This window comes from Hipposideros armiger, unplaced genomic scaffold (assembly GCF_001890085.2).
Source record: "Hipposideros armiger isolate ML-2016 unplaced genomic scaffold, ASM189008v1 scaffold_1299, whole genome shotgun sequence".
In the NCBI taxonomy this organism is placed as follows: domain Eukaryota; kingdom Metazoa; phylum Chordata; class Mammalia; order Chiroptera; family Hipposideridae; genus Hipposideros; species Hipposideros armiger.
The window spans coordinates 122,784-136,891 of record NW_017732649.1 but is presented as its reverse complement, the minus strand read 5'-3'; the positions used below and the strand labels follow the sequence as shown (position 1 = coordinate 136,891).

General features: G+C 39.4%; 1 protein-coding gene across 4 annotated transcripts in view; it reads right to left on the bottom strand.

Annotated features, from left to right (window-relative positions):
• Positions 1-14,108, bottom strand: part of KLHL32 (kelch like family member 32) — a 122,827-nt gene that overhangs the window by 12,006 nt on the left and 96,713 nt on the right. For all 4 annotated transcript variants that reach the window (XM_019633382.1, XM_019633384.1, XM_019633387.1 and 1 more), the window contains 3 exons: positions 8,982-9,040; positions 5,009-5,201; positions 3,205-3,299 (listed from right to left, as the gene is read on the bottom strand). In XM_019633382.1, coding sequence (XP_019488927.1) covers positions 3,205-3,299; positions 5,009-5,201; positions 8,982-9,040 — 347 coding nt within the window. The remainder of the gene's footprint in view (positions 1-3,204; positions 3,300-5,008; positions 5,202-8,981; positions 9,041-14,108) is intronic.

Here is a 14,108-nt window from a genome sequence, read left to right as displayed (position 1 = left end):
GAAGACTGGACAGCCACATGCAAAAGAAGGAAAAGACCCCTACCTTACACAATACACAAAAGCGAACTCAAAATGGATTAAAGACTTGAACATATGACCTGAAACCATAAAACTCCTAGAAGGAAATGGGTAAACTCCTTGACATTGGTCTTGGCAATGATTTTGCATTTGACACCGAAAGCAAAGGCAACAAAAACAAAAATAAACAAGTGGGACCATATCAAACTAAAAAACTGCACAGCAAAAGAAAGCATCAAAAAAATGAAAAGGCATCCTACCAAATGGGAGAAAATACTTGCAAATCATGTATCTGATAAGGGGCTAATATCCAAAATATATAAAGAATTCAAAGAACTCAACTACATAAAACCCCAAAGAATCCATGTACCCTGTCCACCATCAACAAACATGAAGTCCTTCATGAAGCCTTATCCTGTCTACCCTTGGCCACCTCCCTAAATTTATATGCAAGGTCCCCCTTTTCTGAAACCTTAAAACTAGCTTGTCTCCCTCAGGAAATTAAAGATCATAAATGAAAGGGCAGCCTACAGAATGGGAGAAAATATTTGCAAATCATATATCTGCTAAGGGGTTAATATCCAAGATATATAAAGAACTTATAAAACTCAATAGAAACAAAATCTGATTAAAAAATGGGCAGAGGATCTGAATTGATATTTTCCCAAAGAAGACATACAGATGGCCAACAGGTCCATGAAAAGGTGCTCAACATCAGTAATCATCGGGGAAATGCAAGCCAAAACCACAATGAAATAGCACCTCACAGCTGTTAGAATGGCCATCATCAAAAAGACAAGAGATAACAAGTATTGGCGAGGATGTGGAGAAAAGGGAACCCTTGTACACTCTTGGTAGGAATGTAAATTGATGCAACCACTATAGAAAACAGTATGAAGGTTCCTCAAAAAAATTAAAACTACAATATGATCCAGCAATTCCACTCTAGCGATAGATCTGAAGAAAACAAAATCACTATCAAAATGATATCTGCACCCCAGGTCCATTGCAGTGTTATTTATAATAGCCAGGCCATGGAAACAACGTTAAGTGTACATTGATGGATGAATGGATAGAGAAAACATGGTACATACATATATACAATGAAATATTATTCAAACATAAAAAAGAAAATCCTGCCATTTGCAGCAACATACGTGGACCTTGAGGGCATTATGCTAAGTGACGTAAGTTGGACAGAGGACAAATACTATATGATCTCTCATATATGTGGAATCTAAGCAAATCGAACTCAGAGAAACAGAACAGATTGGTGACTGCCAGAGATGGGGGGGTGGGAGGTGAGGGAAATGGGTCCAGGTGGCCAATAGGTAAAAACTTCAATTATAAAGTAAAGAAGTCCCTGGGGATGTAAAGTACAGCATGATGACTAGAGTTCACAACACTGTATTATATACTGGAAAGTTGCTAAGAGAGTCAATTTTAAAAGTTCTCACTACAAAAAAAACCAAAAACAACTATGTGAGATGATGGATATTAACTAAACATCGTGATCAGTTAGCAATATATACATATATAAAATCATGTACACCTTAAACTAATACGATATTTAGTGTCCATTATATCTCAGTAAGACTGAAAAAAAACAAAGGTTTTCACTAACTGTTTGACCCAGAAATCCCATCCATTAGAAAAATCTTGTTAATTATGTTACAGTAGTCTCCTTTATCCACACAGATACATTCTGAGACCACTGGATGCCTGAAACTGGATAGTACTGCTTTTCCTATACATACATACATGCATACATACATACACTTTACTGCTTCTCTGGCGTATCTGAACTGCTGCATCATTCTTCTTGTGCTTTAAGGCATTAAGTAAAATAACGGTTACTTGAACACAAGTTCTGGGATACTGTGACAGTCGCTCTAGTAACTGAGATGGCCGCTAAGGGAGTAACGGGAGGGTAGCATAGACAGCATGGGCTTCCTGGACAAAGGGAGGATTTAAGTCCTGGGCGGGGTGGAGCGGAACAGAGCAGGACAGAGCAAGATCTCATCACACTGCTCAGAACAGTGTGCAGTAAATCTTACAAATTGTTTATTTCTGGGATTTTCCACATAATGTTTTCATCTGCGATTGACTGCAAGTAACTGAGACAGCAGAAAGCAAAACTGTGGATAAGGGGGAACTGCTGTATTCGCATCTATGCTACCCTTACTGATTTAGATCTACTTGATCTAATGGCAGTATGTTAATGTCCCCAAACTTCTGGCAAGACAAATCAAGAGAAGAAGAGAAAACCAGGATTATGAATGTAAAGGGAAATACAACTAAGGATAATACAATTATATGCTAACAATTTTGAAAACAGACAAGGGAAAGTTCATTAAAAAAATATATGTATACTTTATGAGATGTGACTGAAGAAATTAAAAGCTTGAATAGTTCTGCAATTATTAAAGATATTGAAATAGTTGTTAAACATCTTCCCACAAAGATGAAATTAGATAATGAGTAGTTAAAAGAATGTATTTTTATGGAGGTCAGGAGAAAGGTGAGGGCTAATCCCTGTCAATATGCTATCAAAGAATGTGTAAAGTAGAAAAACAACTATGATAACAATTATTTTAAAATAAATAACAATACCTTGAACATGTATAATAACATAAGCCAATGCTGTTCTGAACAGACCAGCTTGCAACTTGCCCAGCTCGAGCTGCTCACATGCTGAGTGAGGTGCCAGGGCCATTCTGTGGGGCAGAGGCTGTCCCTACCAGACCAATCCTAACCCCCTACAACCTGCTTCCTGGGAAAGGAAGAGTGCCTTTGTAGGTAGCCTTATGGAAATGAGCCAATTACGATATAGAAAATAAGGAACTGGAGCAGAAAGGAAACCATTGTAAAGGTCTGGGAGTCTGAAAGTATTTAGTTGCTAAAGATGTTCAGATTTTTTTATTTGTGAGATAGGGAAGGGTACTCCACTGTCCCCATTTCCAACACATATTATATATATTTTCAAAGCTCATCTCCATGGCTAATAGGGCTCTATTGGTATCATTTTGGGGGACGCAGGATGAAGGTTAGTAGCTGAACTAGCTGCGCAAAGGGAGCTCAAGCCTCTTTCTACATGTAAATATCTCTGCCTTCGGTAGCAGCATTGCCAAAAGTAACCTCACTGAACCACATGAACAGACTTCAAAAGGAACTTCAACCACTCACCTGGATACAAGCCAGAGGCTCATTTGTCCAAATCGAATATCCACCAACTAAATATATTCTCTCATTATGGACAGCAACTCCAGATTCATTTTGGCCTAAAGTAAAGAGAATTGAATAAAAAGAAAAAAATGAATCCATTTCCTTGCGTGTCTTAATTAACCCCTTTGCCACTGAGGGATACAATTTCCGCCTGTGGCACACCTGTATACGCCACAGGACTTTTGCAGCAATCACTGCCTCCCAGTACTGAGAGGGAAGAATTGACCACTATTTCTCAGAGACTCAATCTGTTGGGTCAGAACCAGGCCATAACACTTATTGGCCAGCCAAGTGAGTAAATAAAGGATTAAACACAGCAATAATAAGTCATATAGAACTAAGAGTTTTATACCGTTATATGCCATAAATGTATAGTGGTGGAAATAAGGTACATTTTAGAAATGCAGAACACCTCTTGTACTACAAATGCTTTTAAGGCAAGTGCTTGCATTTGTCAAGTAACAGCTGCAGCCCCAAGAAGCCAATAAAACAGCCATGGCCCTAGCGTGCTCCAAATGAAGATAAATTGCAGAAAAGACTGATAAAGTAACTACCCTCCCTTGCTTTACATACACAACAGTCTTAAGACTATATTAAAGTTCCTGAGCTGGGACTAGCGTGGATAGTCCCTCGATACTGACACGCCGAGATGATGAAAGGTTCCTCCCCCATTTCAAAAAGAAGATAGAATAACTCACTACCACATATTCTTCCCTGGAGGCCATCAAAGAGTGAGACAGTCTCTTTTTATTGATGGGCTGACACAGGATTGACTCGGGTAATAAATAAGCCAGATCCTATAGCAGACAGAAGCACAGATCCAGGGACCGAGTAGCTCAGGTGCCACTACAGCAACCTAGAGTTAAGTACTTGTAGGTGAGCCTCAAAGAGCATTTTTCTAAAAACAGCAGCTGAATACAAAGCATCTGAAACGCTCACATTGGTTATGCTCGCAATGGCCCAGCAACAGCTGTGAGTGATTGAGTGCCCACTCAGCATATTCAGTTGTCTTCAGGCACTAGTCCCGCCCACCATTTTGAGTCTGATTTTCCTGTTAGTAGAGCAGCCTGGAAAGAACCTGGTCACTTGTGGATGTTAATGACGCAAGCCAGCAAGGGAGAAACCGTTTTCAACTCCATAAAGGAAAGTCAGAGATAAGCTGTCTATTGCTTCCCTTTCACCCCTTTTAGAAAGAGGATGGTCCCTACCCAGTGTTGCCTGTGGTAATGCTGGGACGGGTATGTGTGCCCAGAAGTGCCGCCAAACCCCTATGCACAGCACTGCTCTGAACATTTAGTCTGTAAGAGAATACAGTCTAAAACAATATTTGACAGTGACAAATAATGAAGTGCATTCTCCTGAACTCCCAAGAAATAAAAGGACTAAAAGTAGTGTGAAGTTGAAAATAAACTGCTTCTGTAAATAGTCATTAACTTTCAGCACCTGGTTCCTCCATTTTATAGGGCGTTTTGAACTCGTCTCAAAATTCCTATGTGGATCTATTGACAGTGGTGGACCTGACGTGCCACATGGGAACAGGCACGAAGGTCACACGGGCCCTGAGAAAGGAGACGCTCGGCCGCCCGATCAAGTCACATTTTTGTGAGGTCAATAATGGGCACCTTTCTGGTTAATAAAAGCAAAATAAAAAGTTCAATTACCACACGCTTCGTATTTAGAGAGGCACTAATGATGTCTAAGAAAACAAATCAGGCCACTTCTTGCATTTCTGCTTTTCCTGATTGACTGAATCAAAGGTACTTGCCAGTCAGCAGGTTGAAGTTACAACGCGTCCACTGGTCAGTGTCTATGTGGTAAGAATCGATATGCCGCACGAGGACCCGGTCGTTGTTGTAGTCCAGGTCGTTGCCTCCAAGGACATAAAGCTTCCTGCGCACGGCAGCCATGGAATGGTAGACCCTCCGCTGCAGCATTGGGCTGCGGCTTATCCACTTATTCTGAAAAAAGAAATTCAGGTGAATTCTGTGAAGAGGAGACCTCCATGGCAGAAAACAGCTGTGCCTCATTAGTAGTGGGGACCCCAAAGTATGTCAGTGACATTCTATTTCAATGTTTATATCCTTTGAAAGGTATGGGCCGCTGAGAATAAGTGTAGAAGAACCCACATATGCCACCCTATTTTCCATCTTACCCAAAGGACTTCCTTGTGTTTGGGTTGCACTTTATAGAGCATTTTGCATTTGTAAGGGGAGCATATGAGAATATAGAAGTTTTCATGATGTTTATCTCATCCACTTGAGAGACCTTACTCATGCAAATTACTTAAGAGTGAAAGTGCATGGCTAGGTGTACTGTGTACGGTGCTCTAATGATTAAGAAACAGGCTCTGGATCCAGAATGCCTGAATTTATAACTTGTGTGTGACCTTGAGCAACTCACTGCACCTCTGTGCCTGTTTCCTCATCTGTAAGATGGGGATAAATAATACCCACCTGACAAGCCTGCTGGGAAGATTAAATGAGCTAATACACACATAAAGCATTTTAAACAATGCCTGGCACATAATAAATGCCTAACAAATGTACACTTTAAAAAAAGTATTATGATAATTACCGACTACCCAAGGCCCCTACGTAAGCTAGGGTGAAGGTGGCTTTGTTGTTCTTTGCAGAAATTAACCTCTTGAGATGATCGGAAGAGCTAAGATTTGGTTCAGCAACGAACGCCCTCACTGCCTTTCCATCAGCCTCCTTTAACATGTTTACAATCACATTTTCTGCCAAATTGGTAACAGTTATTTCTAGGCACATATTTGTTTTGGTAGAAGGCCACATTTTATATGATAACTTTAGGGAATGCTGAAACCTCCAATATTTGGTTCTAGGTTACTCTCAATAATAAAAAAATGCAAGCTTGACTCCTCTTACACTAAGGCTTCTATTTAAAATATAAAGTACAATTAGATGAAAATAAAATATGGCTTTACTTTTAAATCTTAACTAAGTAATGGACAGGTAAGTAAATCTAACCATTTCCTTTCTATATAAACACAAAATATACAGGAATAACCCAGATTCCTTCTCGCCAAGAAAAACTTGGATTTCAACCAGAAAAAAAAAATCATATGATGTTTTGAATACATAGAATTTCACCAGTTCACAAAGCTGTAAAGGAAGAAGAAAAAAACGCTTTGTGTAAATATTGGTTCATTCACTAAAGGCATATTCACTAGCTCATTTCTAATTTCTGTTTTAATGATACATTCAAAACAAAACAAAAAAAAATGAAAGTGGTTTGTACAATTTGAAAGACTTGCATTTATGTGCTTCTCCTTTTTAAACATGCCATAATAAGAACCTCCTCCCAATTACATGTCTTCTTTAATAAAATAGCCAAACCTTTCTTTCAGGTATTTTGCTAAGAAATATCGTTAATATATTACACCCGAGTGGATTTTAACTCAAAACCCCGATGATGCTTTCCTTAGGTGCCTTCTATGAGGCACCCTGTTTCAGTGTTAGAAATCAAGGTTTGCATTCACAGCCCGGTCCTCTGCCATAGGACTATGGACACCATCTGGTTTGCAAAGCCTGCCTGCATCCCCTGATTATATCTTTAGCTTCCTTCACTGCCGTGCCTGCCAGGTGAGCCGCCAACCACTGCAAAGGCAAAGCAACAGAGAGGCCTGGTGGGGTCATTCCTAATAAGCTAGCATGTGAATACTAATCAGTGGTGGGGAAGCAGAGGTCACCCCAGCCTGCCTGTTGGCAGGTAGCGATGTGCTCTGTGGCAGATGGCAGGCATTATCGACTCTCCACAAAGGCCTAGTAGAAAAATAAGCACCAGGTCTGAATGATAGAGTTATTGAGATTCTGAGCAAGATGCAAGCAGATGTGATGTTTCCCAGTACCCACCATAAACAATATGCCAGCAGAATTTAAAAAAAAAGAGCATGTGTGTACAAACATGAAACAGGACTCATTTGAGAAATGTTAACACCTTCTTTCTCTTTAACCACGTGTACACCGAACTCAAGCAACTGCAATTAATGATCCCTCTTGAGACATCTGGCCCATGGACATGTGGTCTCTGAAACCTACAGCTTCTAATGACATCAGGAAACAGGCTTGCAAAGACAGATATGCCTTCATTAAATTCAGAATCAAGTAACTTAAAATAAAAAGATACCAAATAGACTGAGATCACTCTGGACATACGTGTGGTGGCTAATCCCAAACTGGACAGCCAAAGTTAACCTGTTGTTTTATGTTCCATTATCTTCAGCTGATGAATATTAAATCCCCAATCAATTATTTGGAATATTGCCATAATCATTAAAAATATTTATATTAGCAAAATAATACAAATAGTGAATTTCTGAAAATATTTGCCATGGTTACAGATATTTTGGTAGAAGGAAAGAGAATAAAAATAGTTCTTCTTTGGGGGAAAAGAAGATATTAAGTGTGCATGCAAATGGACAGAAGGACGGACAAGCACCATCCAAATGCTTCCAACTAAGGCACCAGCTGTTAGATGAAAAACATAGTCAAACTCTTTAGATACCTCTGCTTTGGACTTGTCCTAGATTCTGTTCTAGGACATTTTGGCTATACTGAGTTAAATAAAAATTATTTTATTTTAGGATAAGGACACCATAAGCATGTTCCCCTCCTAGAATGACAAGCCTTCTAAAAGGACAGAACAACAGGACAATCAAAATCCTTTATTTGGCTGAGTAATATTCCATTGTGTTTATATACCACACCTTCTTTATCCAATCATCCAGTGAAGGATGCTTAGGTTGTTTCCATGTCTTTGCTACCTTGAATAATGCTGCAGTGAACATAGGGGTACATATATCTTTACAAATAAATGTTTTCAAAATTTTTGGATAGATATCCAGAAGAGGGATTGCTGGGTCATATGGTAATTCTATTCTTAATTTTTTAAGGAAACTTCATACTGGCTGTACCAATTTACATTCCCACCAGCAGTGTATGAGGGTTCCTTTTTCTCAGAACACAGCCTCTCCAACACTTGTTACTACTTGTCTTGTTGATAATAGCCATTCTAACAGGTGTGCCATTTGTGACATAGATGGATCTTGAGAACATCAGAACATCATGCTAAATCAAGTCAGATGGAAGAAGTCGAGAACCATATGATTTCACTCATGTGGGATATACAACTAAAAGTAACAAACGAATAAGACAAACAAAAACTCAGACACAGATGAGTTTAGTGGTTACCAGAGGGAAGGGGGGAGGGGGAGAGGCAGAAAAGGGTAAACAGGGGTCAAATACATGGTGACAGGAGAACTGACTCTGGGTAGTAAGCACACAATGCAATATACAGATGAGTTATACAATTGTATGCTTGAAACCTATATAATTTTATTAACCAATGTCACCCCAGTAATCTCAAAATTAAATGAAAAAATAAAAATCCTTCCTTTGCATGCCTCTGAATATGAACAGCCACTTGAAATAATGGCAATAGAGGGCATTTAACTCATCATATCCTTCCCTTCATTCTTATATTGTGCACAACTGTAAACAAGTTAAGCGTTTTGTATAGCACAAACCTAAAGGAGCTGAAATTTTATGAGAAAAAAAAGCAACCCAAAAGTAGTTTATCCAGATGCTTGCTTTTCTCTGCATAAGTTTAAGATGCACGTGCGTGTGTAGACTTGGCATTGCAACTACTAATTACGGTGGAAATCTTTGAAAATTCATTTTAATTAAGGTAATGAGCTTTTCTTATATGATTCTTACCTGGTTAGGTTCATATACCATTAGTCTGTTCTGATATTGTGCCGTGTTAGTTACTCCACCTGTAATGGATTAACATGTGTTAGAGCTTTCATGAGTAAGAAATAGGATATTCCAACATAAGAATGAGATACAATTAAAGGAAAATTACCTACTGCTGAGGATCTGTTTGTATACCCTTGTGGTGAACCCATGACATAATTAAAAAGCTTATTGTTGAAGCAGTTTCATTTTCAAGAAACGTTTCAACAGCAATCCAGTTGAGAGCGAGCAACAAGTATGCTGAGATTGCCAAAAGGTCCCCAAGTCTGGCAGCTGTTCTGCACGGCCAGAATGAGGGGGCAAGTACAGCAGGGGAAGTGGGGATGAACACAGCACACAGACACATCTCTATGCAATTTATGTCAGGAGTTATATGGAAAAGTCTTGTCTTTAGCTACACTGGCAATTTTACAGCTCTAATCGATACATTCACACAGTGATATCTTGACATCTCCTTGGAAGAACCACATTTAGAAAAGATGTCACTTATCAAAAGAGATCTAGAGTCAGTGCTATTCAATCGAATATAACAAGAGTCACAAATATGAGTTACACATGCAATTTAAAATTTTCCAGTAGCCACATTAAAAAGTAAAAAGAAATAGTGAATATAAATTTTACTTCACTCAGAATAGCCGAAATATATCATTTCAATGTGAAATTAATGTAAAAAATTATTGAGATCTTTTTTTTTTCTCATACTAAGTCTTCAAAATCCAGTGTGCATTTGACACAGCACATCTCAATCCAGACCAGCCACACTGCAGGCGCTCAATAAGCCACATGCGGATAGTGGCTACCATACTGGACAGCACAGCTCTTGGGTACTGCAGCGCAGTTGCTGTTCTCAACGTTTTTGAAGCCCTTTTGATGACGACTGCTTAGATCCAAAAGACTTGAGAACTTCCGCTTAATCAAAAACCACTTAAAAATCATCACGCTTTCAGCTAAGTTTCTCCTATTTGTCCTCATACTTCTTTTTCTGGTGGTGTACAATGAACCCTGGAAAACCCAGAATTTCTTGATGCTACTTTAATTTTTACCGTTAAATGGACAAACTAAAAAACAACATATAAAACAGCACAGTGAGAAAATAATACTAGGCGGTATCAAATGTTAGGAAATAACAGAAATAGGGGAACCCCCCAAGTTCTAGCTTTAGAAATGTTACCCTATACATAGTACCAGATACTGGTGTAAAATGAATAACATTCTTATTTTACTCAGTATCACAAAGAAGCAGCTAACTTTTCAATAAAGATCTAAAATTAAGCCAGACTAAAGAGTTTTCTATTGAAATTTGTTGAATTAAAAAAAAAACACAGTACTGTTACAATACTAGCCAAGACAGCCTTAACATGCCCCTTGGCTTAACTAAACTTTAGACAGACTTCTTTTAGTCTCCAGGCCCCTGACCTCCCATTTCTTACAGACTTTACTTTAGAAAACTTAATTGTAAATTCTTTCTCTGCCTCTGTGAGATGTAAATCATCTAAGGACCTTCTTGCAAGTTTTACAAACTAGGAATATCTTTCTCCAAGTCCTGGTAGAGATCCCATAGAAATGTAATCCTCAAGGAAGATAATGCCCCTATGTCCCCATTTTCTGTGCCTGGGTAGGTGCCTAACTTTGATGGGTGCCAATCAGCAAACACAAATGGCCTAATCACAGAGAAAAATATTTATAAACTCAGGGATAACTGAATGTACTCAACTGCATCAACCTCCTTCCAAAAGTCCTTCAGTACTTTTCCACTAGCTTACCCCAGGGCTTGAAGATCCTCCTGCCTCTTATTTTTCAGGAGTTGATTTCAGACTGCATTCTGGGCTCTCTCCAATAGTGCCATAGTCTTGAACAAAGTCTTCCTTGTCTGTTTTTCTCTGTCTATTATAATTTTTGCTTTGATAGTTCAAATACCTTGAATAGGTCGCCACCATCAACTCCATGGCCAGGAGTCCAGTAAAACCAGAATCCAGGGGATTAGTGCATACTCCTCCCCTGAGCTGGAATCATCATCAATCAATACTAAGGGATATTAAAGGGGAGGGAACCTGTCCAAGCCAATTATTACTCTCTCAGTCAACTCCAGTAAGAAGATTATATCTTCCATGTAATTGACCATGGATATTATTAACTGGAGGGCTTTTTTTTTTTAAATTTTCTCTGATGCTTGCAACCACTTTGAAAGCCCAATGAAAGCTTTATCTGTGGAGAAAATCTAAAGAACAGAGAGAAATGAGCTTCCTGCCCTCAAAGAAAGTCTTTTCTGCCTTTCTCATCGAATGTCTCATTTAAAAAATGAAATCCAGGGAAAAGAAAACACACTTAAGAAAGCACAGGCTGAAATGCCAACATAGAGTCAAAATGTATGTCAAAATAAACACAGAGGTATGTTTGCTTTTTCCTCCCAACCTTCCTTTTCTTATCTGATTAAAAACTGACTGTCCAATAATTCTTTCTCAGCACAACTACACAAGAATAATCAAATCTATTGAGACCGCACACATCTTCAGTGTTAAAATGATTGCCAAGTTTTGATGTGGGCCATAACCACCAGATTAATGTCCAGCTCACCCATAATCATTTCTCCAAATGAGAGGGAACAGAGGGTCAAGCTCCCACCCACTATTTCAAAACATTGACGGTTTATCTACTTGTTTTAGAAATATGGGACAGAATTAATATCTACTGCAGTAAACTATCTGTTTATGACACTATTTGAAAATATTTACACTACTAGATGTATCAGACTCTACCCATTATAGATTAAATGCACAACCAATGGATTAGAATGTAGCTATTACATCCTCTCTCCCAAGCACAGCATGCAATTTATCATGCTCTTCAAAATTATTATTCACCATCTTCCACAGATGCATCAGATGTATTTATAATACAGTTTTTTCCCCTGTAATCTGCACTCAGTAATTAGATTCCTTACCCTTCCATACAAATTTTCACTCACAAGACAATGTTCAGAAATGAGATACTGGGTTAGTAGTTGGAAGTAAAAATAAAAGTCCTAGTTAGTTATTAGGTTGATTACTTCTAGGATGTTAAACCACAGGAGGTGCCTAAAAACACCTACTGCTATAACTTTTGCCATGTCAGGACTGCGAGGGAAAACCTTAGAAATTGGTTCTATTGCTTTTCCTCTTTGAAATATGTTACAAATGAGCATATAAATAAAAAACCATTTCTTCTCAGTACAAAAAAATAAATAAATTTTAAAGAAAGCATCCAAGTTCACAGTCCACATTTCTTTAGTGGTGTGCTACTCATTGCAGAGCTTTATCATTACATCCCCTTCACATAACACTCTTCACTTTTAATCTGCAGAAATGAGATGCTAAGGATTTGCATACAGATTTGACGATACAAAAATAGATATGGAATTAATAACAGTCTCTATATGTTTTAATTTCTCCTAGACTGGAGTACCCTTGCCTGCAGCAGTGTTCCTGACTTTGAAAGTCATCAAGCTGATTTGTCTGCTCTGGGTTACGATGCCACATGCTGCTATACTGTCCTCTGCAATCAAAGCCCTCGCAGAGAGATTCCACGCCATTGAGTATATTTCATAGATTGGCAGTTTTGATCTCCCTCCCCCACCCCAGGGGGGATAATCTGCATCTTAACAGCTTTCTATAGATACATCTGTCATTAAATATGCCATCTTGTATCAGCATCCACTTTGAAAGCCAAGTTTTCCCCTGGCTTTCTCTTGAAAAGTTAACTTTTCAGCCAAAATTAAAAATGAACAAACCCTGTCTTATACTTTCGCACTGTGACTTTAACGATATACTGCAGGTTCCCCCAAAGTCAAATAAGTCTTTAAAAACTGCCAGAAGGAATGAAAAGTGAGCACCATGCTACCAGCCGTGAACAGTGCTTTCTATCATCAGGACAAGAGTAAAGCATTTTTCTTAAGCTTCCCTGTTCAACTCCCCACAACACGTTGTGACAAACGGATGAATGTGTTCCGGGGAGAGGATGACAGGTGACTGCCACACGAGCCACCTTCATCTCCGCTACTGAGAATTCACCAACTCCCAAACTCACTGTGTTCAAGTGCAACAACAGGTCAATGCTGACAGAGTCTATCAAATAGTGTGTTTAGAGAAACAGCTTTCAATAGACATTGGTCAGGGCAGGTAGCTGTGCGAAACTTTTTTTGTTTTTCAAGGACAGAAAATACTTCCGTTGATAAATAGAGTCTTACACTAAACTCTTCAGTAGAGACCCGTGGTACCTAAGGCAGCGCTAGTATCCTTACTAGGAGGAGCAGGATGCAAAGAACTGAATGTGGGGCCAGAGGGTGGCTCAGCTGGTTAGAGGTCAAGCTCTGAGCAACAGGGTTGCTGGTTCGATTCCCATGTGGGCCAGTGAGCTGTGCCCTCCACAACTAGATTGAAGATGACTTGAGCTGAGCTGCTGTTGAGCTGCCAGATGGCTCAGTTAGAGTGAGTGCTCTTAACAAAGTTGCCGGTTTGACTCCTGCATGGGATGGTGGGCTGCACCCCCCACAACTAGATTGAAAACGGTGGCTGGACTTGGAGTCTGAGCTACACCCTCCACAACTAAAATTGAAGGACAACAACTTGACTTGGAGCTGATGGGTCCTGGGAAAAACACACTGTTCCCCAATAGAAGTTAAAAAAAAAAAAAAAGGAAGAAGGAAGAAGGAAGAAGAAGAACTGAATGGGTCCAGGCTCTTAGGGAAGACGCTCCAGGCTGGAATTCCACTGGCCAGTTAGGATTGGGGAGAACCATACCCAGTTTTCTCACCCTCTTGGAGGCTGCCAGCTTCACACTAGTTGAAGGGGGCAGTTTCGGGACAGGCCGTGGCATCAACAGGCTCCTGTATGACTCTATCCATGGGGGAGCCATCTCACACAACCTTCCTCATGATCAAATCGGAGATGATGATACCGGAGATGATGGTACCTTCTCCTAGGTTTTAGGTGAACTACAGTGCATGGTGCAGGGGCAATCCACAAAGGGACGTTTACTACAATGCTGTACTGGTTTGTTTCTGGAAATGTCCTACCATTTCCATAAAAGGTACAAATGAGTCTATATGGAGTA